Genomic DNA, 26,207 nt, shown 5'->3' on the forward strand with positions numbered 1-26,207 from the left:
TTGAAGGTATTGTGCATAGGCATAGGTATTGGCCTACATCTTTTCTTATCAAGTATTGATCAAATTGCTTTCTCTAACTAAGTGGAACTGCAGTTTCAATATCTTAAGACACTGTAAATCTATGTTTATGTCCATGTCTTCATCTGAAAATTTAACCTTGATTTGTTTAAATGTCATCATGTCATACACAGGTAAAAATCTCACAATCCAGGAAATCAACAGTCTCTTTAAAGGTGACACAAAAAAGATAATAAACCACAAAATAAACCACAAGAAGATCACAATAATGTGTTTTATTAAAGGTCAAACAGAAATCGCAGAACTCATCATAGGCACAGTAACTTACTCTTAATAGCTATACACTGCAAAATAAATTGGCATGTAGCACAGCAGCACATACAAGCACCACAAGCAGAAAACAGAGTGAAACGATATATGACGAAGAAACAGCAGTCACTTTCAAGTCTGTCCTAGAGTGTCAGAGAGAGTTTTTCATATGGCTTAGTCCTGAACAGTCTTTGGCCCTCATCATCTTCCACGGGTTGCCATTCAGTCTGCGATTGTACCCACCAACAAAGTCAAGTTTGTCACCGACAAAGGATTTTAAATAAAAGGATCCGTTTTACACTCGATACATGTGCTGTTTTAAGTCAATTTAGATGAAGAACGTAAAAAGGAAAACTACATCTTGCATGATAAAGGCACAATTACAACTGAATTATCTTAAAATGACAACAATCAATCAATTTCAAAACAAAATCACAATCTTATTCACTTGTTGGTGTCTGGAAACCCACAGTATGTTAAGTTCACTCCACATGTGGAGTCAGAGGGCTGTGAACCGATTCACCAGGATGACTCAGTCAATCCACCGCTAGGACAAGTGCCATGGCAACAAAATCGTTGGCTTTAATAGCAATTGAAGAGCATCACATGTCCAAATCTGCAGGAACAGAGTTGTGTAAGGATGTTGCTGCTGCTGCAAGAGTAACATCGGAAAACCAGTTTGTTTGCAATTTGGACTAAAATCCTGAGGAGAATTCAGATTTATTGTTGTTTTGGATAATGACAACAAGGGAGCAAAGAATAACCCACTGCACAAAATGACAAAAGTAAAGTGAGTTTAAAACCCTGTGAACACATCTCACATCCATGTCCCTCCATTATATGGTTTTAATATCTGCTCCTCTTTTCTTCCTGACTGCTTTTCAGCCTGCAGGTGGAGCTAATCTGTGCTTTATTTTGGTGCATTCCTGGAAAGAGGAATGCACCTACATCCATGTACTCGTGTGGAGAAATTAAAGGGGAACACCACCTACATTAAGAATTCCAATACATTATTTCCTCGGTCTAGGAAAGTTCAGTTAGTATTTATGAACAAGAGCTACTCTTTCTCAAAGCCGGAAAACAAAGAAGTAAGTCTCAAATATGATATCATCAAGTATGAAGTCTGGAGCTGCTTGTTTAACAATGAATGACAGCCCGATTTTGTGGATCCACACAATGTTTGTTTTCTAAAACGAGCTTTATTCTATTGTAATGTTGTCAGTTCTGAAACCGAAAATGTGCCCATAAACTCAGAACATTCCCCTCTTTCCCCATTCCCATCTAGAACATCTTTCCAATTTCATTGTCTGTGGAGCAGCTCCAGAATATATACCCCATAACATCACAGATTTGAGTTTGTGCACTCTATTTTTTAGTTAGTAGAGAGTTGTTTGTGTTTACTAATACCTTTTGACTGTCTTATAGTCCCTCCAGGATTTTACAAGCTGTTTTTGGCATTGTTGAAGGCTGAAATACCTGATTTCATGGCAGGTTTTCTAAAAAAAAAGTTGTGATGCAAGTTACAATGTTAATAGGCCTTTTTTTGTAATGAAATTGTGGGGGCAAGCGAAAACTGCATGAATTGTTCTGATGCTGTCACACAGTCAGTGTTTTGAGATTAGAATATATTTGTAATTTGTGATGGCTGGGGGTGGGGATTGCAGCAACAGCTCATTAACACCAATTAGCTGTTGCTGCAGTCCTACATGGTGCGGAGGGACCATCTCTGCAAGCCGTTAATCTCGCACTGACACTAAAATGACTCCACTCTGTCTTTAAACCTGTTAATGATAAACATTGGGTAACATTAGCCGTGTGATGTTAATAGTTAGCCCTGTCAATGTGAGTGTGTGACTCTGTCCCAGACACAAAGCTCGGGTCGTGCAGCAGTAGTCTCAGAGAGAGAGAGGCATTGAGTTCGACGATGAAATAAGATTAGGCGTCTTAGATTGTTTAAAAAAAAATGCAAGGTTGCAAATGATTCAAAGGGATTGGCTGATTTTGTGTTAATTGTTGTGACTGTAATGTGAAATCCTGGGGCGACTGGTCTTCGACCAATGAAATAACATGTATGAATGTTAAAAATAGGTGAAGTTCCCCCTTAAACTTAAAAGGATGAGGTCAGTACTGGTTTATTATATATTCCAGACTGGCTATTTCTTCTAATCTACCTCTTCTGTTTTATGTTAGGGTCAGATATGATAGAAACAAAAATATCCTGTTAAATGAAAAAAAAAAAAAGCTATTTCAAAGCAAACCACTCCTGGTTTACAGCTAGGCAATGTCATGCTTGGCAAAGAACAGGGCTCTAGCAAACAAACAAACAAAAGGACAGATCCCTCAGAGCAATCTTTTTATACTGTAATAAAATGATAGACATACTCATATCATTAACAATACATTGATTTGATTTTTAATCAACTCTTTTATCTATATTTATTCAAAATAAATTTTGAGTATTTTGACATAGTTATGTACATAAGTGCAAACAAGGTGAACATCACACATTCGTATACACCTCAGCAAGGATCGACATCACCCAGCACAGCTGGGCAGAAAGAGACTTCTGGACCACCATCTTGGCCAAAACTGAAACAGAACCCACTAATGAAGCTCTGTACCGGAAACTGAGCGTCTGCAGGAGGTTTGATTTCACAGAAAAAGATGAAGATCTTTCAATTAGTCCAAAAGCCTCTTTAACCTTCCTGACAGATAGGTGTTTGCTTTAAAAGCCAAAGTCCATTCTTATTTCTCAGAAAGACCATGTACAAGAACAAAAAACAATAAAGGTCAAATAAACAAAACAAAATAAACACCTGATCTCCCCTAAGGACCTTTGGATATTACAAGGATTTAAGTTTTCCATACAAAATATTGAATCACGTCGCAATAACAAGACAAACTAATTAGACATTCCCTTTTTGAATAAGTTAGTGATGTATGTAATTTCAATTAATGTGAAAAAAATCACAATTACGGTAATAGAAAGGTAGCCATGTTGTCGTTTTGTTGCCACAGCAACAGCAACTATTACCATTAACAATGACTCCATCATTGTATACAAATGATTTTCATATTACATCTTTTGTCTTGGTCTACACAAACTATTAACTATGTATAAATGAGTTCTTTATTTCCATGCTGTGTTTTTTATGTCAGTTAAAAAAAAAGAAGCTTAACTTACGATTAATACATGTCACTTTCATACACACCTATCACATCTTTATACAGTGATCAAGAAATAAGGCCCTTTGTTTGTGCCCTGGGCAACAGAAATATGCTCAGGATCGAATTAACTGTCCGCATGCTAAAGGATCTGGTCACTGGACACAATGATCAGAGCTTTTTGCATATTCCAGAGAAATGATTCATGTCTGTATGGGAAAAAATACAGTGAGGCCTAAAGGAAATCAAGTACAAGAGAATGAGAAAGGGAAAGAGGTAAAAACTAATTTTTCTCGTGCCACTCCGCAGTTCCCGAAAACGAACATGCTCTTGTGCATCAATACATACATCTTCTTCAAAATTCAAATGCCCTCAAGAGGCACAATTTATTAATCAAGTATTGTTTTGTTTTGTCAGCTGGACAGCAGATAGTGAAGGCATAATGAAGTGAAGGGGTGAGAAGACGAAGGCTAGTGGGCGGGGTTTTCTTGGCTGGACAAAGCTAGTCTTTAAAAGCTGTAAGATTAAGACAAACTTAATTGTCTGGACATTCGAATCATCAGTTTCATCAAATTTCTGCTCAAAAACTTGAGAAAACGTAGCTGCTCAACACACTAAACAGCAGGGGTAAATGAGAAGCACATTTCTGTTGGCTGCCAAGTTTCTTTACAGATGTACGATAACCAGCATATAACGGGGCTACGTGATGTTTGATCCACCATGTAGATAAAAATTTAATGATAGTTTTAATAGATACTTCGGAATTTTGGAAATGCGCTTGGTTTTTGTTAGAAAGGCTTGATGAAAAGATTGACATCAATCTCACGTCTAAGCGATAAATATGAAGCTTGAACAAGGAGACATTTAGCTTAGCTCTTCTTAGCATGAAGACCTGAAATGGGGAAAAAGTTAGCCTAGTTCTATCCAAAGTATTGCGAGACCAACAATTCAGCTAATAGCAGCTTATTGTAGATAACATAGTGTACATGTCTGTCTAATTGGTAACAAAATATTTTCCTCCAATTACAATTGAGCAAGCTTGGTACCCAAAATAACCCTGGTCAACTTCCCCCTTTTCTGTTAGCTTAGCTATGCTATTTTTAGAAACGGAGAAACAGAGAAATATTCCTGCGTTTGCACCCTTCGTTTACACGCAAACGGAGAATTCGCCTCTGAAAACGATGCTTTTTAAAAACTCCGGCCAGGGTGGAGATCTTGGAAAACGCCGATTGCCCGTTTGCGTGTAAACGGAGCATGTTTTTCTGTAAACAAGAAAGAGGAAGTGACTCGTTGCTGTTGTTGCTATTTTCGGGATTCTGATTGGCTAACGTGAGCTTCAGCTTCTCGTTACACTGCCACCTACAGTTTTGGAATATCCTGGCAGCAGACATACGTGCGTTCGTGTAAACGCAAAGTTTTCTGAAAACGGATATGTGTGCACAGAATTATTTTTGAAAACGGAGAGGGTGAAATGTCCGTTTCTAAAAATAACCGTGTACGTGTAAATGGGGCACTAGATATAATAAGTGTTAGGATTATCCAAAATAGAGAAAAAAATGAAGATGGTTAAAGGATGTGACTTGGGATTGTCACAATCTTCATGGACACGCTACATTTTATATAGAAACTTCTTACGTTATTGCTACAAGAGGAGTTAGCATAATGTAGGCTTAGTCACCAACATCAGCTAGATTTGTCTCCCTCTTATTTAGATTTGTAAAAGGACAGATAGGTTGGTTGCTGACATATTTTTAAGATGACATGAATTAGCCAAATAAGATAAAGGCTAACAGTCATTTAGTTATGTTATCTCTGTAGAGCTATATGCCACCTGAATTAACTTTCGGTACCCTTATAATGAATACATCGTTTCTTTGCAGCTTCTGGGAGCTATCGATCTGTTGTAAAGTCTGTCTGACCTAATAAACAAAACATTTTGTTTGTGTATTGTTTTATGTTGAAAAACGAAAAAACTATCTGCTGAATCGTTCTGAGTTTTTTTTAAAAGCTAAAAACTAATGTATCAGGTATCAGACTCAAAAGTATTGGTTGAGCTGTAGTTCAAAACTTGAAACATATGCCTAATAACACTTCTAAAGTTTACTAATTAACATATTTTATTTTCAATTTGTAAAAATGTAAAATATAGACACGACAATTTGTGTTTTTAGAGGGAGTTACACCGTGTCATTCACTTGGTGCTTCTCTTTAGAATGTATATCTCTATAGTGCTGGTTGCCTGGCAACCTTACCGTGAAGATTTAAGACTGTCACACATTCTCTGAATCACTCCGGATTTACTGTTTAAGTGTAAATGTATCCCCTATAGTACCCTCAAAAATATAAACAAAAATGTCTCCATGGTTTGTTCAGCACTTTCCCCGTTTTCAGTCTTTATACTAGGCTAGGTGGCTGCAGGTTCTAGCTTCATATTAACACACAAACATGAGAGCAGTATAGATCTTCTCATCCAACTTGAAAAGAAAGCAAATAAGTGTACTGTTCCTTTGAGGGACATATTTTTCCAATTCAACATGAACACACACTTATTGGGGCGCCAAGGTGGTAAAACCAGGGTCAATCCCAGAGAGCGGCGCTTCCAAGTTGCCCCCAGTGAACACAGGTGGCAGTGTTAATGGGTGGGAAGCTGGTGGGGGATTTCACCCTTGTCGCTGCACGAGCAACTTCTACCGGATGGTCTGTCTAGACAGTTACTTATGTATACAGCCTTCCCAGCGGGGGTTAACAGAAACAAAGACGACAGTACAATGAGTACTGACCAGTCCGAATAATGTGAGAAAAAAAAAATCATGCTAAAAAAAGGAGTCGAGTGCTAATTTTCTTTTTTTTTTTCCAGTGATTATACCATTTTTCATAGGCTCATTTTGGGCACTTTTGAATGGAGGGTTACAACAACTGACTGGCAAGAAATGGTACTTTAATGTACCTGTACGATGTACATTTGTACTTCAAAAAGTACAATTCTGCTCTACCTTTTCTGAGAGTGAAAGATATTTCTAAAAGTAGTCACACCATCCATTGACATTAAATATAAATCTATATAACAATACACATACTTTAATATGTCTTAACACAGTATCAGCATGGTACTTATGTGACCTCAGAAATAGTCTATATATAGTGAATTATTACATTTCAACATGCCGCTCTTTTAGAAGGGCATGTGTAGAGTTTTTGCATTAGATACATTCACGACACAATAACATTATTTAAAATGAATAATGTTCAGTGGGAAATGCCGTAATATCTGCAGCATTTACAACTAACCAAATATGTGATTCATTGTCTTTTTCAACACACTTATGTATGCACACAACTCACTAATTTATTTCTTTACATAAATGATAAGACAGCACAGCTGTCTCAGAGAAGAAACTAACAGATGTGATTGACTGTTATAGTAACGTACCAAATAACACATCTATCTTTGAGCACTGGTCTGTTCCTACAGTGTATTGACAGTGGTGGTTTGAGGAGACTTGAAAGAGGCACATTTGAATTTGGATAAAAGTGGTTTCAGCCTGGTTTCCAAAGCCGTTACGTTCAATTTTTCGCGCCTACAAAGCAATTCCTTACAGACTTTTTTAAAACCAAAAAAACCCCAACTAGTTTACCTTTTTTTTTTAACCATCATACATCAAACACATAGTTTATTCCTTCACCTTCTGACTGTACCATAACTCAATTCTGGCTATAACAGCTGTGGCTGCAATATTCAGAGTCTGACTACTTTTGACAAAAAGGACACATCAGTAGAAAAGACGACACATTATAAAGTCAGACAGGACATTTTCAAGTTCTAAGCTTTCTCCCTGAAGAGCCATAAAACATAAAAATCTTGTGCCACGTATTCAATCCAAAGCCGCATTAAAGGAGACAATTACACAAACAAACTGCTTTTTTAAATCAAATCTCTTTGAGAGGAGTCACTCTGGTATTGCATTTAACGGGGGCAGCTCCTTGCATATACTGACCACCACTTGGCACACACAGACTTTAGGCACAACATCAGGAAACAAATCCAGCTCCCATCTTGTGCAATAACTCTGACATCAGGTGTGAAAGTTTAAGAAAAGCCAATTATAAAAGTTTGTAATCTTAGATCTGACTCAGAATCTAGAGCTGTAATCCACCAAAGAAAATCTACCTCTACCTGTTAGCGCTGTGTGTCCACCAAAGTGTTTTTTATTTCCTGTCACAGAGCTCTACAGTAAATTAAATTACCTGTTTGTAGTTTGAGTGAAAAATTAATGTGATCTCCAATGTAACATCAACCAAAAATAAACTGTGACGCTTTTCTGCTGCATGCACGAGCCCATCTCACCACTAGGTGTTGAACAGGACTGATGAGAAAAAACCCGACATGCTGGAGACTACAGAAGTTAACTCTGGGGTTTATGATCTCATATACGATAAAATACTAACGTTTAAAACATCTGTAACGCTGCATGTGAGAGAGACTTGATGAATCCCACACTGAACGTCTTTTGTGATTATTTATCAGTTTTTGAATTAAAAAAAAATAAATCCATCCAATCAAAGTGGAGAAGGGGCGGGACAAACACTACAAAGACCAACTGTCACAGAGGACAAATTCAAGCGCTGAACGACAACAATTGCTGTTTTTCAGCTGGGAAAAGAAACACTTTGGCGGACACACATCCTTATTAGAGTAACGCCAGCGATTGTCCGACCAATGAGAACTGGGTCGAACAAGACCATATTGACCAAACCATCGACCATTCAACCAGAAGTTTACAGCCCTATCAGAACGTCATTTTGTCTTTACTTTGATTTCAGGTGAGTTTAACACAAGAAATCTGAGGTTGTAGCCGAGGCTACAGGACCCATCGCCTGTAGATTGTCATTCTTTTACACAATATTTGGATATCAAATCATGGAGGAAACGGGACAAACAAACCTTCCTTTTCAATCGTTAAACAATTACCCATCACATCCAAGAAACAACCACGGATAAAGATACTGCATCACTCAAAGTCAACATCTGCTTTAAGGCAGTTTGTTTCTTACATCAACAAATTAAGAGCCACATTCTTTAAAACCTCTCAACTCAGCCTCTTTAGTATAGAAGGGATTGTATCCTAATTTTATGTCACTTTGTCAATTTGAGGTTGTTGTTTTTGAAAAGTAAAGTCTCTTTGCTGCTATTAAATCCAGTAAATACCAGACAAGACTGTGAAGCCGGGGGACGAAAACTGATTCAAATCAAACTAAACATTCCTGAAACAATGTTAATTTAAAATGGCGATCACTGTAATTCCTTGATTTTCTTCAACAGGTTGATACACAGTATTTATGTAACAACAGGTATTGCCTCCAACATCTCTCAGTGTTTGCTTTCAAGTGTTTTGACTTATTTCGGGAAACAAAGTCTCCTCTGCAGCTGAGCAGATAAATCAAAGGCACAAACAAATTAACAAACAACTCGTTGGCATTTCATCAGGCGAGATGAGACCATGAGAACAAACTGAATGGTACAACACAAATGTTACATTTGTAGCCATCTTGAAACGTAAACATGACATGATATGAAACACTCTTTCATTTTTGACAACGCGTACTGGTTGTAGACCGGCGGCAGGTCCGTTTGCCACTCAAACGGTCTCAATTTCCAGCTTTTCAGAGTTTCTGACTTTGGAACAGTCAAAAGTGTTGGGTCGCCTCATGTGATGGCTCCAACCCATAAAGGGCATGTAGTCTTAAATTATGTGTGTGTGTTAGTGTGTGTGTTTGTCTGTGTGTCTGCAACACTTTTAAGGTGTGGGCATGTATGGCTGTAAGAACGAGGGAGCTCTATTGCTCAGCCTGATCGAGTCAGTATGCATCAGGATGGCTGCTTTAAAGCAACAGTAATACGTCCAGGCTTGTATTGCGTCATCGCAGCTTTGTTACGTTCGTAATATCTCACAAGAGCTTTCACACTCAGTCAGTGTGCACTGTAGGCGAGGCACATGTTTGCTGCATTCAGAAAAGATGACCGCCCTGTAAGTGCGCAGATTTCAGGGACTTTAACTGGGGTTTCGGGAAAGGCTTACTGAGTTTAGCGCCACCGGAGCCGCCACCAGCAGTTTGGGGACGGGGCAGAAATGGGTTTCCATGGGAACGCACTGGAGCTCCACTGGATCAGGGGTCAGGAGCTCGGAGGGGTCTACTGGAAGAGAGACAGGGAGGGGTGAGAGAAGGAGCGGTGAAATTACACTTCAAAAACTTACGGTGATTCAGTCAGTTTTTATTTATAATAAAGAGCCAGTATTTTAGCCCAAAGATGACTATTTGGTTTTCAACAGCAAGTGGTCAAGATTCAATAATAAAAGTGTATTTTTTGAATAACTGTTACTATAATTGTAGAAATTAACCTGCCAAACAGGTGTAGTATTAGAGTTAGATAATCTGCCAAATTGTGTGCGTATTTTTCCTTCTACATTTTGTTCTTTATTCCAGGTACAGAAAAACATACAGGCCATAAAGTGAGAGTAAAACATTAAAGAAATACTTCACCCACAAAACAATCATCGTATATAGGGCTGCAGCCATATACTGGTTTTAAGTTATATCGTGATATGACAATTGACGGCCATAAAGCATGTGAATTTGCTTATTTACTGTATTGAAAATAAACGCAACTGGAAGAATCTCACCTATATTTGTTTTATTTTCAAAAGGGAGACTTTCTATACATACTTCAATGACAAAAAAAGTTTCAATTATAACACTTGTTCAGCCCCCCAAAATAAATCCTTTGTTATTCCTTTAAAGGTCAATGTAACTGACGATAATAAAAACTGTGTAATACCGTAAACCGTGATATTTTCGTGATATAAGATGTAACTGATCCGTGAAAATTTCATGTTGTTGCAATTTGCATATCAATCACTCACCCTGTTCAGTTTTTCCTGCATGCCTCAACAATGAACAAAGAACCCAAAAAACAGGGAAAATTCTCGATGAATTTTAGTTAAAAACTATATCAAAAAAGCCGTTTGCATATTCAACCACAACTCGTGCATTGTGATCCGCGTCTCATTTATACATTCAGCATTTTTATTACAACTTCACCATTTAAAGCTCTTCTGCATATGAGTGTGTCTGAACTCTGCTGGTGCATTCCAGTTTAAAAACACTTTCCCAGGTTAGCTCCTTGACTGTGCCTTAGCCTGTATATATGTAGGTGTTTTATAAAAAGTAAGGTTTTGGCAAAAATGCATTGTTGGTAAGTATTGATATGACTGGATAAAGGAGACTTAGATTATATTGCACAAGTTATGTGAGCGTTTGTAACTTAGCCCCCTTTACTTCAGTTCATCAAGAACCTTCTCTGTTTTTGGATTTTTTGTTCGCCTTGGAGGTGTGTGAGAAAAACAAAGTTTTCATTTTCATTATCGTTCTGTGGGTCAAGTATTCCTTTAAATAGTTGCTCTAAAATCAGATTGGTGGTTTACAACTGTTTAAAGTAAACACACATAATTTAATCACAGTGTATATTGGAAAAGTATATATTTTATTCACGGACAACTGCTAAACCCTCCTTGCTGTTTGGACAATTTTTGTCATGAAATGTGTCCCAATCTGTGTGACAGAAGGCAACTTAAAGGAAAAAAGAAAAGCAGAAGCGTTTAAATTATAGCTGAGTTGCTACTGATGCCAGACCACAAATACTGCAAGTCCAAAGTTTACATAAAAGACTGAGACAAGACAGTGAGGCAAGAAAAGTACGACATTTAGATGAAAACAGTTACTTATTTAAACTGTTTTCATTTGCTCACACCACAACAGACTGGAAAGTGAAGACAGATGAAATGTGAACAAAACACGTGACACTACGGATGACAGAAGACTACGAACAGGACTCAGGACCTACTGAGCTAAAAATAAAAGAGAACTGAAACGAAAGAGCAAACCTGATTCGAGGCGGCAGATTCAGCGTAAGGAACATTGGTGACTGGGGTCGAAGCCGACGAAACAGTGGAGGTGGTGGCACCGTGCATCATGGGAACTTTTATTCAGGCGAGTCAGACGAAACACAGAGGACGAGGATGTGGGCGGGGAGGAGGAGGAGGAGGAGGAGGGAGGGGGGGAGGGGGACAGGAATGATATGGTTACCATGGCAAAATGTGTCGGATCAAAAATCATGGCACAAGTCAAGTGATATTGCCAGGATGAACAAACATCAAGACACATGCAAACGGAATAAGAGATAAAGAAAATCACAAATTCAATTAGCCAACCAGTTACAAAAGAAAAGAAAATGCACTGTTTCACCAACAAATGATCCTTAAACAAACGAGGCAATACACAGTCATACAATCTAATCAGACTGGAGTATCTGATATATTGTATTCAAATGGACGGGGCATGTGCATGGAGCAAGCAAATGATCCATAAGAGACAAAAAGCCTTTTCAGTAATGTCACAGATTTCGATCATCTCTTCTTTAGTCCTGTCAGTTGATAAATATATCGATATTTTTTTTGTTTGTGGTCAGATTTAGCGACTGACTTTGCAAAGGTAAAGTTCAACATTTCACTCACACCTTTTATTCAGCTCATACATGTCTTTGATAAAGGTGCTTTGCACAAAGACACATTTACATTAATTTCAAAATAAGATATTTGTATAATGTGAGACTCATTTGTTCTGCTTTCCACCGGCATCATTATTAATATCAAAAGCATGTAGGTAAAAGGGATAACCCAATCAAATTTTGGGATGAATTAAAGGAAAACTCGACCAAGCAGCAACCCCTGAGGCTGAAAAATGAAGCCAAAAACTGTAATTCATCGAATGTCCACATGAGGCTGGCTCCAGAAACGAGTCAATCCCCACAGACCCCCAAAATATGATACCCAAAGTTTACGGCTAAAAATGAACGTTTACCGCCTGGTGCAAATAATGGTTTCAGTAGCTATTGGTAATTTCAACATTCATGACAACTGTAATGGGGTGAATTTTTATAACTCACCTGTTTGTATTTCATTAAGACTTAAAGTTATAAATATTTGAGGGCGGGGCCACATTGAGTGACATGCTGTCTGCGAGGCGCCGCCACTGTGTGCGAGTCAGATCCACCCCTCGCTCCTCCACAGCTCCAACCTGGTCACTTCTGGCTCCAAAAAAAACAACAAAAAACAAGACGGCGGCGGCCGAAATGCTGAAGTCAAGGCTTCAGAACAGGAGTTCACAGATCCAGTGGGTGACTTCACAATAGCTACGTCCACTATTTTTTACAGTCTGTGGTTAATCGATTCGAGTAATACAATAAGCCTGAAATCAGGAGCTGTTTTGTCAAGTCTGAGAAAAATACAATATTATCTCCAGTTAGAGACCACAGATATGTTTGTAAACTCAGTATGTCATTTTACACTAAATTAAGAGCACTGTTGTCCAAAGACACAAACCATTAAGTTAATCAGTCATTCATTCCACTTGACCCTCTGCTACGGTGCATCCAACAGGGCTCCGAATCTACGATCAGACCAGGTTTAGCCAGTCTGGCTCTCGAGGTGACTTCTTTCCACCTTACAGCCAAAATCACTATTTTCCATTTTATAGTGAGTTTGGCATTTTGTAGAGCTGTGCAAATTTATGGTGACTATTACTGTATCTTTTATAGTTGACTCAAAATGACACACCATGTTTGGTGAATCTTGTCAACTTATAGTCACTAATCACTAAATCCCATCATGCATTGCAGAGAAGGAACAAAAGGAAGAGACGCACAGACTGGCAGGAGGAGAAAGAGCAGGGCGATTACAAGACTGCAACCTGTCGTACAAATGACTGATAATGTGGGCGTTTCCACGTAGCTCTGAAAGATGTTTTAAAAAGAGTATTATTGGGAAGCATTTATGATGGGAGTGCAGTTTGTTTTGTCCTTATGATGAGTTGTGTCTAATAAGAGCAGAGCAGGGAATCACAACACAAACAGCCACAAAGTACTTTCCATTTCTCAGCTTGGGAAAATACATGCAGCACAATATCATTTACTTGTCACAAAAATGCATGTCGATATTTATCATGGATGAACCAGTCAGTGTTCATCTGGCTCATTTGAACAGTGTGACAGTGTGATATCTGTGCAGAGAAAGCAACATTAGTGTCTGTCGAAATGTTTTCTTTCATTTTGATTATAAGCTCACTTTAGTCCTCCACATATACTTACTCAGATAGCGAGTAGAGAGAAGTGAGTGACTGATTTCATACGCCGCCTATATCATTTTTAAAGCCCCTCTACACCCACACAGGTGTTTTCACTTATGTTGCCTGATTAGAGGTCTTTCGCAGGACTGTGTGGGCGAATACCACCGTGTTTGATGGAAATCCCACTCACACTTCTGCTGGTTTTGCTGCAATTGTTGGGTGAATCAACATACTGTTAATCATTTAAGTTCTGTTACTTTCACCTGCAGAGATTTAATCAGTCAGGCTGATTGAAAACACAAGCGTGGGTCTGCAGAGCCTTTAAAAGGGAGCTTGTGACATAAAGCTTGCAAGATGTGTGCATTTACCAGGTAGGGAGGATTAAATGAAATGATGCTTTTTGGCTGCATTGTGGGAAATGTAGGATCTAGTGTTTTTGGAGCTAGAGCCCATATAATGCGCTCAGAGTCAGGATATCTTGATCTCTGCTCCTTCATTTTTTTTATTATCTTAATTGATCCCCTTGCGAGTTCTCCAACATACGGAAGTAAAACGCTAAATCACCCAAAACTTCTGTAGCGTTCCCAACTGGAAACAAAAATGAGAGAGCTGCAAAAGTGCAGAAGTTGCTTTTTGCATCAGCAGCAGAGCACATCCTGGAGAATTAATTTCACTGTGACTGGAAAACTGTTTTTCTGCCTCCAGAGTTTCTATTTTTACTGGTGGTGAAATCATTTTTTCAAATGTGGCATATCATAATATCAGCACACAGTAATGATGGCAATAGTGGTAGTAGTAGTGAATAGGATATGGATGGGGAACACACACACACGCACACGCGCGCACACACACACACACACACACACACACACACACACACACACACACACACACAGTACACCTTTTATGATTGGATCTACAAGATTCATGACTGCGATTAACATCAGCATCTGTGTGTGTGTCCTGGTTCTAGGATTTTTACATATTTCAGTAGTATGTTGTGTATTTACTTATCATTGTGAACACCTCAGCACTGAGTTATCGCAGGTGAGACACCTGGTTCACCTGGTTTAGCTTCGCACACACTGTATGAAATGTACTGAACAGATTTCAATAAACATGTAAAATTACAAAATTGTTCATAAAGTAGTCGCAGTGGTTATTTTCAGTGTCAGTTTAGTGAATATTTTCATCACACAGTCACAATAAACACAGGGAGCCACGGCTCTAAACCTGGCTCAGTTATGACCTGTTTAGCTTTGTTTGTGGGAGGTTTAAGGTGGCTGTTGGTTTGGGCAGGGAAGCACATGTACACACACTAAGCCTGCTCGTACAGAGAAATGAATGAATGACTTGATAGACCAAAGAGGACATGAATATGACTGCAGAGGGGAAGACATGGTGACACAATGACACGACGCTGTGACACAGATGATGGGCGGAAAGCTATCGCGAGGTCGTCATTAGCTGACACAGTAATGTGGGGTACGCTCCTCTGTTATGACAACCTTAAAGGATCATCACAGCTCATTAACTGCAATTATAAGTTACTGAACATTACTGTTCAGTACCACCGCTTACATTTCAGCCCAGGATGGTGTCAAAATCTCCTAACAGACACTCAGAGCTCGTTACAGAGTAGTTCTCAATATTATTATCATATAATACTGTCGTTAGCTGCTTTTAAAGCTCCTTATTGCAAGTTTGTTCAAAACCACTTTTGACATAATAATGAATGATATAAGTACAAAATTCAAATATATTTATAACATTCATTTTTAGACGTTTGAATGTGGAGAAGTTACATATTTAATTAGCTGAAAACATGCCAGCAGTACAGTCATCCTGCTATTTATGCATCAATCATTAAATCAGGACTCTTGTCCACCACACACAGTGACGTTACTGATCTCCAGCTATGATCCAGCTGACCTGCCAATGTCTCCTGAGGGCAGTAGCATGCACGCGACAGAGCCTGTCACATGATGTGAGGACACGATAAGAGAGACGCGTGAGAGCAGATCAGAAGGACAGTGGCAAGAGAACAACAAAAATTAGGACGACGAGTTGTCGTAAAGTAAAGAAAAAAGGTGTCATCGTCAACAGCAGCTCGAGAGGAGTGAACAGCTTCAGGTTAGTGTCGGCAACACGAGGCTGTGACAGCGAATGCACACGTGTGCCGACACGAAAAAAAAAAACACATCAGTGAAAAGCAAACTGCTTTCAGTGGACGAGCAGACGTTGAAGCTTTGATCAGTATTTTTACGTTGTAGAGGAGATATAATCAAGCAGCAAGAAAGGAAGATAAAAGCTGTATATAATACACAAGTGCAGCAGTCGTTAGTATCTTCAGGTACAGTCAGTCAGTATGTGGGTGTTTTGGCCTCCATGTTGTATAATTAAGGCATGTGGTGTATCAATAATTCATGTCTGACAGCCTTCGGATATTTCACTACCCACTGTTTCTTTACAGCTAAACATGACATGAAAAATGTCTCCTCTGTGTTGATACCTGCTAACGTCGCCGGTATCATGATTTGCCAAATATGTGTCAACATTTTTATGTCCCTCTCAGGTTTCTCTTTTAGTGGCACATCTTCAGTTTCATCTGGTGCTGCAGCCTAATGATTTGTTTTTTCCATCTATTGATTAGTTGTTTGAGCTCTACTTCTACCAAAGTCAAGGCTTAAATCTAAAGGTGACCGTGTCTTTGCCATCAGGGCCCCTCGGTTTTGGAACGAGCTGCCTGGAGAGATAAGGCTGGAAGAATCAGTGACCTCTTTTAAATCACTTCTTATAATCCATTTTTATAGACTTGTCAATGTGAAATCATCTATTCTTAATTTGTCTTTTAATTTTACCTTTTCAATTTTTGTTTTAACTAATTTTTTTATTCTGTCTTGATCTTTCCTCTTCTTCTTATTATTATTAAAAATATTTTCTGTTTATTGCGCTATTGTTTCTGCCTCTAATCTCTTGTTTAATTCTACCTTAATTCTTGTCTGGCCTTTGTTGGACATTTTTGTTTGGCTTTTATTGTTATCGTCTCTGGGATTTCTTGCCTCAGCTGCTTTGCAAACACTGGTTTTAAAGGTGCTATATAAATAAAGTTATTATCACTGGAAGTGTGTGGTATTCAGTGTGTGCAGAGACTCACCAGTGGGGATGAAGGCTGGCTGCTGGAGCTGCATGTTAGCCAGGGCTTGATGGTAGTGGAACATGCTGGGGTTGAAGACGGCGGCAGCAGCTCCGTTGCTCTTCTCTAAGATCGGCCTCTTTGGTAGCGGCTGCATGGCACCTGGAGGCAGAGCCTGGGCAGGACGGGAGAAGTTGTATCTATTATTTGGTGTTATATAAGAGTGAACAAACGGTCAGCTCTTGAGCATCCAGTCGGCATGTTTCTGTTTACCGCCACAAGGGGACACTGCGGTATCTCAGATTAGCTGAAGTGATATAGGATGGCTCAGAGGTCAGGCCAAGAGCAAAGCGGGATTGCTACGATTTCATTCACTAATGGGGTCGGTGCTGAAACATCAAACTGCAGCAGAGGACAACCAGGAGAACTTTTTACTCATAAACTCAGGGAAATGCAATTATAACATGAAAACGCACATATAAATATCACGTTATAGTATGTGACGCAGACCTGTCGTTTTAAAGCTCAGTCTGTCTTTAATTACTCTAATTTATTTACGTTTCAATGAATACTGACAGCAACAAAAATGAAAGAATGATAGTAAGTATGAAACCTTGGATACACTGTGTTTCTAATTTTTTGTACTAATTTTTCCGATACTGTTTTCCTTGTTTTTCTGCATCGGCACTGCAGATTGACCTGATTATGTTACAGCTGCTCTCAGTGCTAACTTTAGCTCCTGTAGCTGAGAGTACTCAGACACATGCACAGCAGCAGATATTCATGAAAAAACATAATCCCCAGAATACATTAACAAATTTCAAGCTGGCAGACATCCAGTGACGTCATGAGTGAAGTACCTTTATTTTCTTGCTTTTGGAGAGCCCCTCCAAAAACCAGCCAAAGTGATATTTAACCTGTAATAAACTAAACAAACTGCTGAAAACAAGAAAACGCAATGTCCGCGCTGAAGAAAGATGCAGAAATAAAGGCAAGGCGAACAAAGAAGACGAGAAACGAGGCCAAGTGGACCCCTCGCTACATATGGGTGACACTCTGCGGAAGAAAACATGGCGACAGTATACTGACACAGACATTAAAGCTACTCTATCTAAAGTCAAAGTTTCCCTCGCTGATGTGCTGAAACGCACGACTGCACTGAACCAGTTTAAAATGAAAATAAAAATAAAAAATTCAAACTGGCTGAGGGATACTGTGATCCCCTGATCCTTTGTTGCGTCCGTAAACAATATCCAAGTAGAGAGTTAAGAGGCTGAGTGTTGGCTTGCACCTGTGTGTGAAAATCTGTGTTTATTTTTGGTATAAAGAACAAAGCGTTCTCAGTGTTTGGACTCACCAGGCCTGCGGACGCTGTGTTGTGACTGGCTTGGTGCTGTGCAGCCTTGATCCTGGCCTGCAGGTGAGCTGGGGGATGGAAGTACTTGCACTTGTCTCGGCTGCAGCGGCCTTTAATGTAGTCCATGCACACGATGACAGAGTTCTCGCTGCAGTCCACCATGCCTGCCTCCAGAGGGTGAGCGTAGCGGCAGTCACTCTCACCCCGCGTGCAGTTACCACGCTGGAATTCTCGACAGACCTGGGAGGGCAGACGGGAGCAATGGTCAACATTTACCTTTCGACAGACTTTGGATAAACATAGAAACACAACAACTGCGCTGTGCAGGCCGCATACTTCCAGCTTGTCTGTGCGCACATGTTTTTGTGCGGAGGTGCCGTTGCCCATGGCTGCCAGGCCGGTGGGACTCCCAGGGACCAGCAGGGGTGTACTGGGCAGCAGCTCAGGCATCAAGCCCATGCCTGGGCCCATGTGGCTCAGATATGGACTGAACGCCATACTGGGACTCGTTGCCAGGGAGGGCGTCACTGGGAATGTTGTCTGAGGGAAGGAGAGAAGGGCAGAGACCAGAGAGACAAAACAAGTTACGGCAGAGCGTTCTCTGGAAATAGGAGAGGGATTTGGTGGTGACATAACCGGCACTGTGGGTTTTATTGCCATGCTACTTTAAACACTAACAAAACCTGTGCATGAATATTGTTAACCAACTTGCGTGTCACTTTTGACTCACCAAATTTGACATTACCATGTAAAAAGATGAAGCAGGGTGAGGATTTCTGGCACAACTTCTCCTACTTCCAAGGAGCATGGAGAAAGCCAAAAGCCCGAAATGCATATTTCATATTCATATTAAAAAAATATTAAATGAGCAAAATTCTCAGGCCTTGCCCCCTTAACCAGCACTAAGCACTGAGGGTTCCCACACATTTTCATGTCCTTTCAAGGACCCATAATCTTTTTCTTCATTTAAAAAAAATAACACATTCAACACACATTCTACTTAAACCAAATTTCATCTGAATTACATGAAGGAAGAGATGGCGCACAGGGAGGAAATGAAGAAATTTACGGGATTTTAAACAACACGTTGTCCCACATCGATGCATTACGTCGAAGGCTACAGATAATTTTTTTCCCGTTATCTTACATTACAGGGAAGGTCATCCACAGAAGATTACTGTTACGATTCCAATGAAATGTCAAGACTTTTCCAAAACTTGCAATTATTTTTACTAATTCCACGACTTTTCCAGACCTGGAAAATATGGCTGGATGATTTTACCAGGTTTTACATTAGTGTGGGAATCCTACCTATTTTATTTTTATCAGTTGCAGGGCTGGTCAAGATATTGATATCGTGATATGAGACTAAATATTGCCTTAGATTTTGGATGTCATAATATCGCAAGTGTTGTCTTTTCCTGATTTTAAAGGCTGCATCGAAGTAAAATTATGAGAATTTCTAAACTTACCAGACTGTTCTATTTTTTGCCATTACCCACTTAAACATTATATGAAAATTACTGGTGATTATTTATCAAAAATCGAATTGTAATACATATAGTTTTCCAGATATTTGTAAAAAAGCGCCAATAGTCAGTCCTACAATGTCCCTGTAATATCGATATCGAGGTATTTGGTAAAAAATATCGTGATATTTGATTTTCTCCATATCTCGCAGCCCAAATTAGAGGACAGAAGTCAGAGGAAATCTGACTGTGGACAGAACTTGATGCAAGCACCAACAGAGAGTCCAATATTATTCCTTATAAAACAAAATAAATGCCACCCTGTTGCAGGCTAAAACACCTCACAGTGCACAGAGCGCAGTCAGTATTTTGATAAATAAATTACATTTTCAACACATCACAATGATTTAAAAGCTGTAGCTTTAGTGCGGGCTGCTCACTATGGGCTGCAACTGTGCTCCAGGAAGCATGAACTGCATCTGTTGAGCCAACATGGCCGCTGCAGCCTTCTGCTGGATCAGGTTGTTCCTCCCGTTAATCTCCAGCTGGGTTTTCAGGTGCGGCGGTGGGTGCAGGTATTTACAGTTCTCACGGGTGCAGCGCCCCTGAGGAGGAGAGGAGGGAGGGAAGATCAGTGTGAGAGCCGACAGACACGGTGACTCTGAGAACAATGTGACAATAAATCAACCCGGGGTGTGTCTTGACATGGAGAGCTCATGTTATTGCAGCAACCGAGCTAAGTTTAGCACTCATCCACTAAATCAAGTACAATTTGTTGAACTAAACATCAAGAATCAGGCGTGTTTACAGAGCAGAACTACGTACAGTAAATTCTGGTGAACTAAAGCACTAATGAAGTCCCTGAAGGCTGCATATGGATAATTCATGAGAGATGTGAAACCACTTTCTAAAAATGTTCATCATTAAAAGAGTGCTACGCTGGAATCTACGAGCAAAACAGAAATGTAGAAATTTAACTAGCTGTCATTGAAAGGTGTTTCTCGTCTCTGCAAACAAATTACTTTGAGTTTCTGAGCTGTAATCAAACTTTCATTTTCATACTGTTAACGCGCCCTTCATTTGAAGCAATGTGAAATGACAGGTGGAGTGTTTGAGCCAGCTTTGGATTTTTCCACAGAGGCACGGCAGATGTCAGATAAACCTCGCTGACATTACAGGAGATAAAGCTGCAGAGTGAAAACACATGCTCGACTCTCACCGTCCTGTACCAATCCCTCTGTGTCTCCACCTGGTATTTATCAGTCAATACATAAGATACTTAACAGAAAGAGAAAAACATTAATATAGTAAGTAATAAAACAAGTATATGTAAAGTGCCTAATATGGGAGTGAATGAGGAATAGACCCTAAGCTTATTTTCTTTTTAATTGTAATATTTTTTCCTTGCATTTGTAGTAAACTTGCATAATATTGTCAGCGGTGGTAGCAGTATTCACATCCTTTACTTACGTAAAAGTAGCAACATCACAATGTAGGGATACTCTGATACAAGTCCTGCATTGAAAATGTTACTAAATCAGAATCAGAATCAGAAATACTTTATTGAGCAAGTATTACCAGCAAAATGTACTCAAAGGGACCCCAAACGTCTTTTTACAATGTAGATTTTTTTTTGCAGATTTCAGAGAGGTGATAGTTCATTATTTCACAGAGGAATTGTGGATTCAAAACTTCTGGATGAATCCGAGTTATGCAATACAGTAACACCTTTTGTAGTGCGTGCTGCATCATGCCCGAGGGAGCCAGTTCCTACTTACAAGCACACAGCCATAGCATCATGTGACCTATAAAAGCCAAAAAAAAAGTTTTTTCATTGCAGTTTTGCGAAATATGTCTTTTTCAAATAACCTGAAATACCACCTCAAGCAAGCATAAAAACTTGTCTGCGGTAAATTAGTTTTTTTTTAACTGATGTGTTTTCATTAGCCGTATTTCATATTAGCAATGTCAATTTGTGCAATTTAAGGGTTAATGGAGACCCGCCTTGTGTCGTCATTTCCAAATGTCTCTGTTTTTGCCTGTCAAAACAAACTTACTTTTCCTGTTTAACTTTTCAAACTTAAACAGGGTCAGCAGCCTTTTCAAAAGTCTCTGTTTCAGTTGTAGTGCAACTAGTTTGGATGCTCGGCGTAATCGTAAGAACAGTTACAATTGGTGGTTATAATTCAGCAGATAGAAAATAGTTCCTACATGAAACTGCTTACAAAAAGGTCTGTGGATTATTTTGAGTAACCGGGTCATGATTTCTTTAAAGAGATGTTGCTGTTGAGTTTTTCAAATGCATTTTTTGATGTTTTGAGCACCACAAGCCGAGTGCCATCTTGTTCCATTATATTAGAGAGAAGGCAGACATCTCTACAGCCGATATCTCTGACACTCGGCAATTTGCACCAAAACAATCTACACTGATAAATAGCACTACAAAGTAAGAGGAAAATGTGTATTATTTATTTTGGGATAAACTGTCCCTTTAAACGTATTAAAAGTACATTTACTGATACAGAGAAAATTGGTGATTTTTTTTCTTTTCACCTTCAGAAGGTCAGAATACGGTTGGTTTAAAAACAAGGTTTAAATCAAAGGGAAGGACAGTTTTTATTAAGTGTTGCACTTTTCTATCAGAACAGAGTGTCCCAATAAAAACAATTCATAATTTAAAAAAACAAAATATGCTGATCTGATGAACACAGAGACCTCTTCATGACTATTCATTAACAAATGCAGCAAGTTGGCTGAGCAGCAATCGTCTGCTGTCAGGCTTTATGTGCAAACTCAAAGCATTTCTATTTGTCTTGCATGCAAAGCTTCATTCATCACATGCAGGCTTAAACAACGACGGCAGACAGTTTGTGAGACTGTAACCACATGCAAAGTAGATTAACTTTATAATAAATTTGACAGAAATAGCGTGAAATTGTGCTCAAAATATATTCTCAGAGGTCACATTGCTCAGCAAGATTTTGGGTTATAAATTAAACTGAATATTGGATAAAAGTTGAGCTGCAGTTTCTTTGACGAGCCTAACACTCTGACTTTCCCCTAAAAATGTCAGTGCCAGTAATTAATCTTGTGATCAATGGATTGTTTTGTAAAACTGTGGATAAAAAAACCCAAGTTAACTAATGAACTTAGATGGCTATAATTCTGTATTTTAGTCAGGGGAGACTCATCAAGATTCACCATTTTTGATCAAAAGTCATTCTTTATGCTCATTTTTCTTCTTGTCATATTTGGCTTCTTGTCAAACCGTAAATCAGATTTTGAGCCACTTATCTAAAAGCAATTCATTTTGCCCCAGAATGTCGTTAAAGCTGTGTCCTTCCTCGCTACCGGAGTCAGTGGGGAAGGTGAAGATGGTGCTGCAGGAACACTGCAGGTCAACACACACTCAGAGGAAAAAACTGCAGTCTCCATTAAACCCCTGGGCCGACAGCAGCTGTCTGGCCCTGCAGATGAGCTGTTACCCGCTAAACTACCTCCACTGAGCGTGCTCTGTCGTCAGACCACACCCACACAAAACCAGCTCTCATTAGGTGATTGTACCACACGGCCGGCAACGGGGGATAAAAAACTGAAGACAAACTGACGTCATGGTGCAGAGACTCTGACTGTGATGAATGATGTCGCGCTGAGATGAGGACACAAAAAAGCAGCAGGAGAGCTATATAGGACAAACCGCAGTGTCTCCTACACCAGCATCCAGAAGGGATTCACGCGACCTCACGCAAAAAGCACACAACCAAAACATGCAGCAGCCTGAAAAACGGTCAGGACGGTACACAAGGCTTACACAAACACTCTCGCCTACACTGGAGAGGCAAGCAAGCTTTGCGTCAGCGAGCTGTGTGTTTAGGGATGAGTCTGTGATGAGATGCGAGTCCCATGAGCCCAGCAGGCTCAAACTCACGGGGAATGTAAAGTATCTATTTATGAGCCTAATGATGCACTTTATGCTCCAAAAACATAGATTCAGATGCAAAACCTTCACAAAAGCTATGAAATCTGAAGTGGAGAGGGAGGCCGATAAAACGTGGCGTTGAGGAGGTCAGGAATCTCCCTCTGGTTGCCATAGCAACACACTACGCAACACAGAGAAAGTCCCTGTTAGTACTGTAGTGTGCTGTTGATGCATTCAGAGAGAAAAGCGGTATGAGGCATCGATTAATCAAATAATAAACAAACATCTACAGGCTACAACTTAGAGTGGAAATAGAGTATTTTTGCTTTGACTTATTATGAAGTAAATATTGATTGCACAATGTCGTGGGTTTAGATGGGTTTCCTGTAATACCTCTTCTAACATAGGCCTATACTGAGCGAGCAAACTGGCAGATGGAGCACCACTGTTAGTTTAAGCAGAGCGCCGATTGTTCGACGAAGTGAGCTAAGGGAGGGCGAGGGTTAGCGATAGGTCTGTTGTTTGTGTTATTGTTTTCTAGCACACGGTATATGTTTGTTCTCCCAGCATTAGGTTATGTTTTTCATGTCCCAACTGGAGTTATTTCCTACCATGCAGGTGCATCTGCTCGTTGGTCGATCGCTTCGGTTTTTACGGTGTGTTTAGGTGCACCTTTCTGGCCAAGACACAGGCAACAAAACAATCTGCTTTTGTCGATACTAGTTCTTTGATGTCAGTTTGGTGTGTCTGGACCATTGACTGTATATAAAGATGGACAAGATCGCCCCCTGGTGTCTGTCTGCAGTATAGGTCACAGAGCCTGCCCCTCCGTGGTAGTGAATGGTCATAGGCCAAACTAAAAACTCAAAGTACACATCAAATACATTTTTCCCAAAGATGGTTTCTGTCACTGAAGGTAGTTCTCATTACCCTAATGTTTGTTTTTGTTTTCCTGATAAGTTCAGTTTTAATAAGATATTAAATAATCCAAAAAGGGGATTTTTCCCACCATGACTGACACCTGTGACAGCCAATCTGTGCGATCGCATTCAATGGAGCTGCTCGAGATTGTTCAGACAGATGATGTGGCGGGAATTCCCAAATCGCGGATATCGCTACTGCGCAGACTTTGGCTCTCGATGACATCAACATCGCAATGCCCGTACCTCGGATATTTTAGACTCACTTGAGCATAGCGGGGGTAAGCGGGGGTGTGTCGTCCATCTTTATATACAGTCTATGTTCTGGACCTTAATATGACAGACTCTGAGAACTTGTGTTGGGCATTTTGATCTATTTTCTTTCATGTTATAGACCCAAAAAATGAATCGACAGTGTTCTGTGGACTAGTCGATAATGAAAACTACTGTTACTTGCGGTCCTACCATGATGTCATCCATACAGCTGTTGAATCTGCTGTACGTTGGGCAGATGTGATGTCCACACTAATCATTTGAGATGACAGCAGCACTTCAGTTAACAAGGTAAAAAGATCTAGGCGGTGAGCTCCCCCCCTCCCTCCCCTCTCTCCCCTGCAGCAGGTTCAAGCAAAGCTAATGGAGGAGCAACAGGGAACGGCAGCTCGGACCGAGCCGGAGATGCCAGATATGGGAAGGACAGTGAGGAGGGAGGCCATTAGCAGATAAATCCATAAAATTAACAAAGATGGGAGGGGTGGGCGGAGAGCGGGAGGAAGGAGTGATGCTGTAAAGCGGCTCGAGTGTGGTGCTTCTTTGTTTTTTCCAGTCAGTCGACCAAAAACAACGGCTGTCAGCTGAGAATAATCCTGAACAATTGGGACAGAAACGCTGCTGTAAAGAGGTGGTTGTTGACACACGGTGTTGGCACTAAAGCCCCGCTGCAGCTCCTGATAAAGAAAGCCGCTTTGACCTTCAACTGTCACCAACTTCAGTGCTTTCTCCGACAACGTGACCCCGGGGCTTCAAACAACCGAACATGGCCTTTAATATTCGTTCACTGCCTTTGGTACAAAGCAGTTCGCCTCTTTCTGCCATCAATGCAACCAGTACAGAGCCAGACTGTTGCTCTGTGCTAAAAACAGCCGTGCCACTCAGGAAGATCAAACTATCCAATGGGTACGCACTCCTGTGCTGTTGCTAGGCCCCCCTCTCTGTTTCTCTCCCTCTCTCTCCCTCGCCATCTCCCTCCTGCTCTGGAGGACATAACACAGAAAAATGGCTGAATAATAAATTCTAACTCAATAAACGAGGAGACAGCAGCTGCACTCAGACAGAAAGCCCCTTGTCTGGGTCTCACTTTTTCTCCGCATGAAAGCTGGTCGAGCAAAACACACACTCGACGTCAACAACAGCAGCAGCGTTTTCTCGATTTTAGCGCAATCGGCCATCGATAGTCGGAGCTCTTTCAAAATAAAGTGAAGCATCATCACCTCTCAGACTGTTTTTTCGCTGTGTATGAGTGGAGCTAGTGTTGTGGTTCTGCGGTGGAGACGAGATTCAGGAGAGCAGCTGATGTGATGCTGAAGCATCGACGAGCCCTCATCACTGATGGACGGACAGACTGTCGGCAAAGTGGCTTTACGGGAAATTTCCATCACGCACCGGCTAAATGGGAACAATAAATATCATAATAACCCGAAGACAGACTCTGACAGTGTTATATGTATGTATGTGT

At 40.1% G+C, this 26,207-nt stretch overlaps 1 protein-coding gene across 5 annotated transcripts in view; it reads right to left on the bottom strand.

Moving 5' to 3' along the window:
- Positions 1–278: 278 nt before the first annotated feature.
- The window catches only part of mbnl3 (muscleblind-like splicing regulator 3), a 37,892-nt gene continuing 11,963 nt past the window's right edge, over positions 279–26,207 (bottom strand). For 2 of the 5 annotated variants that reach the window (XM_088080981.1, XM_088080982.1), the window contains 5 exons: positions 20,074–20,238; positions 18,501–18,704; positions 18,165–18,404; positions 16,829–16,982; positions 279–9,685 (listed from right to left, as the gene is read on the bottom strand). In XM_088080981.1, coding sequence (XP_087937107.1) covers positions 9,543–9,685; positions 16,829–16,982; positions 18,165–18,404; positions 18,501–18,704; positions 20,074–20,238 — 906 coding nt within the window. In that variant the 3' untranslated portion in view covers positions 279–9,542. Of the gene's footprint in view, positions 9,686–11,432; positions 11,528–16,828; positions 16,983–18,164; positions 18,405–18,500; positions 18,705–20,073; positions 20,239–26,207 lie in introns of all 5 variants that reach the window. The other 3 variants (XM_042493251.2, XM_042493255.2, XM_088080983.1) reach the window with 3 other exon arrangements.

This window comes from Plectropomus leopardus, chromosome 8, assembly GCF_026936395.1.
Source record: "Plectropomus leopardus strain MGB_pleo_1.0 chromosome 8, ASM2693639v1, whole genome shotgun sequence".
NCBI classification, from domain to species: Eukaryota; Metazoa; Chordata; class Actinopteri; order Perciformes; family Serranidae; genus Plectropomus; species Plectropomus leopardus.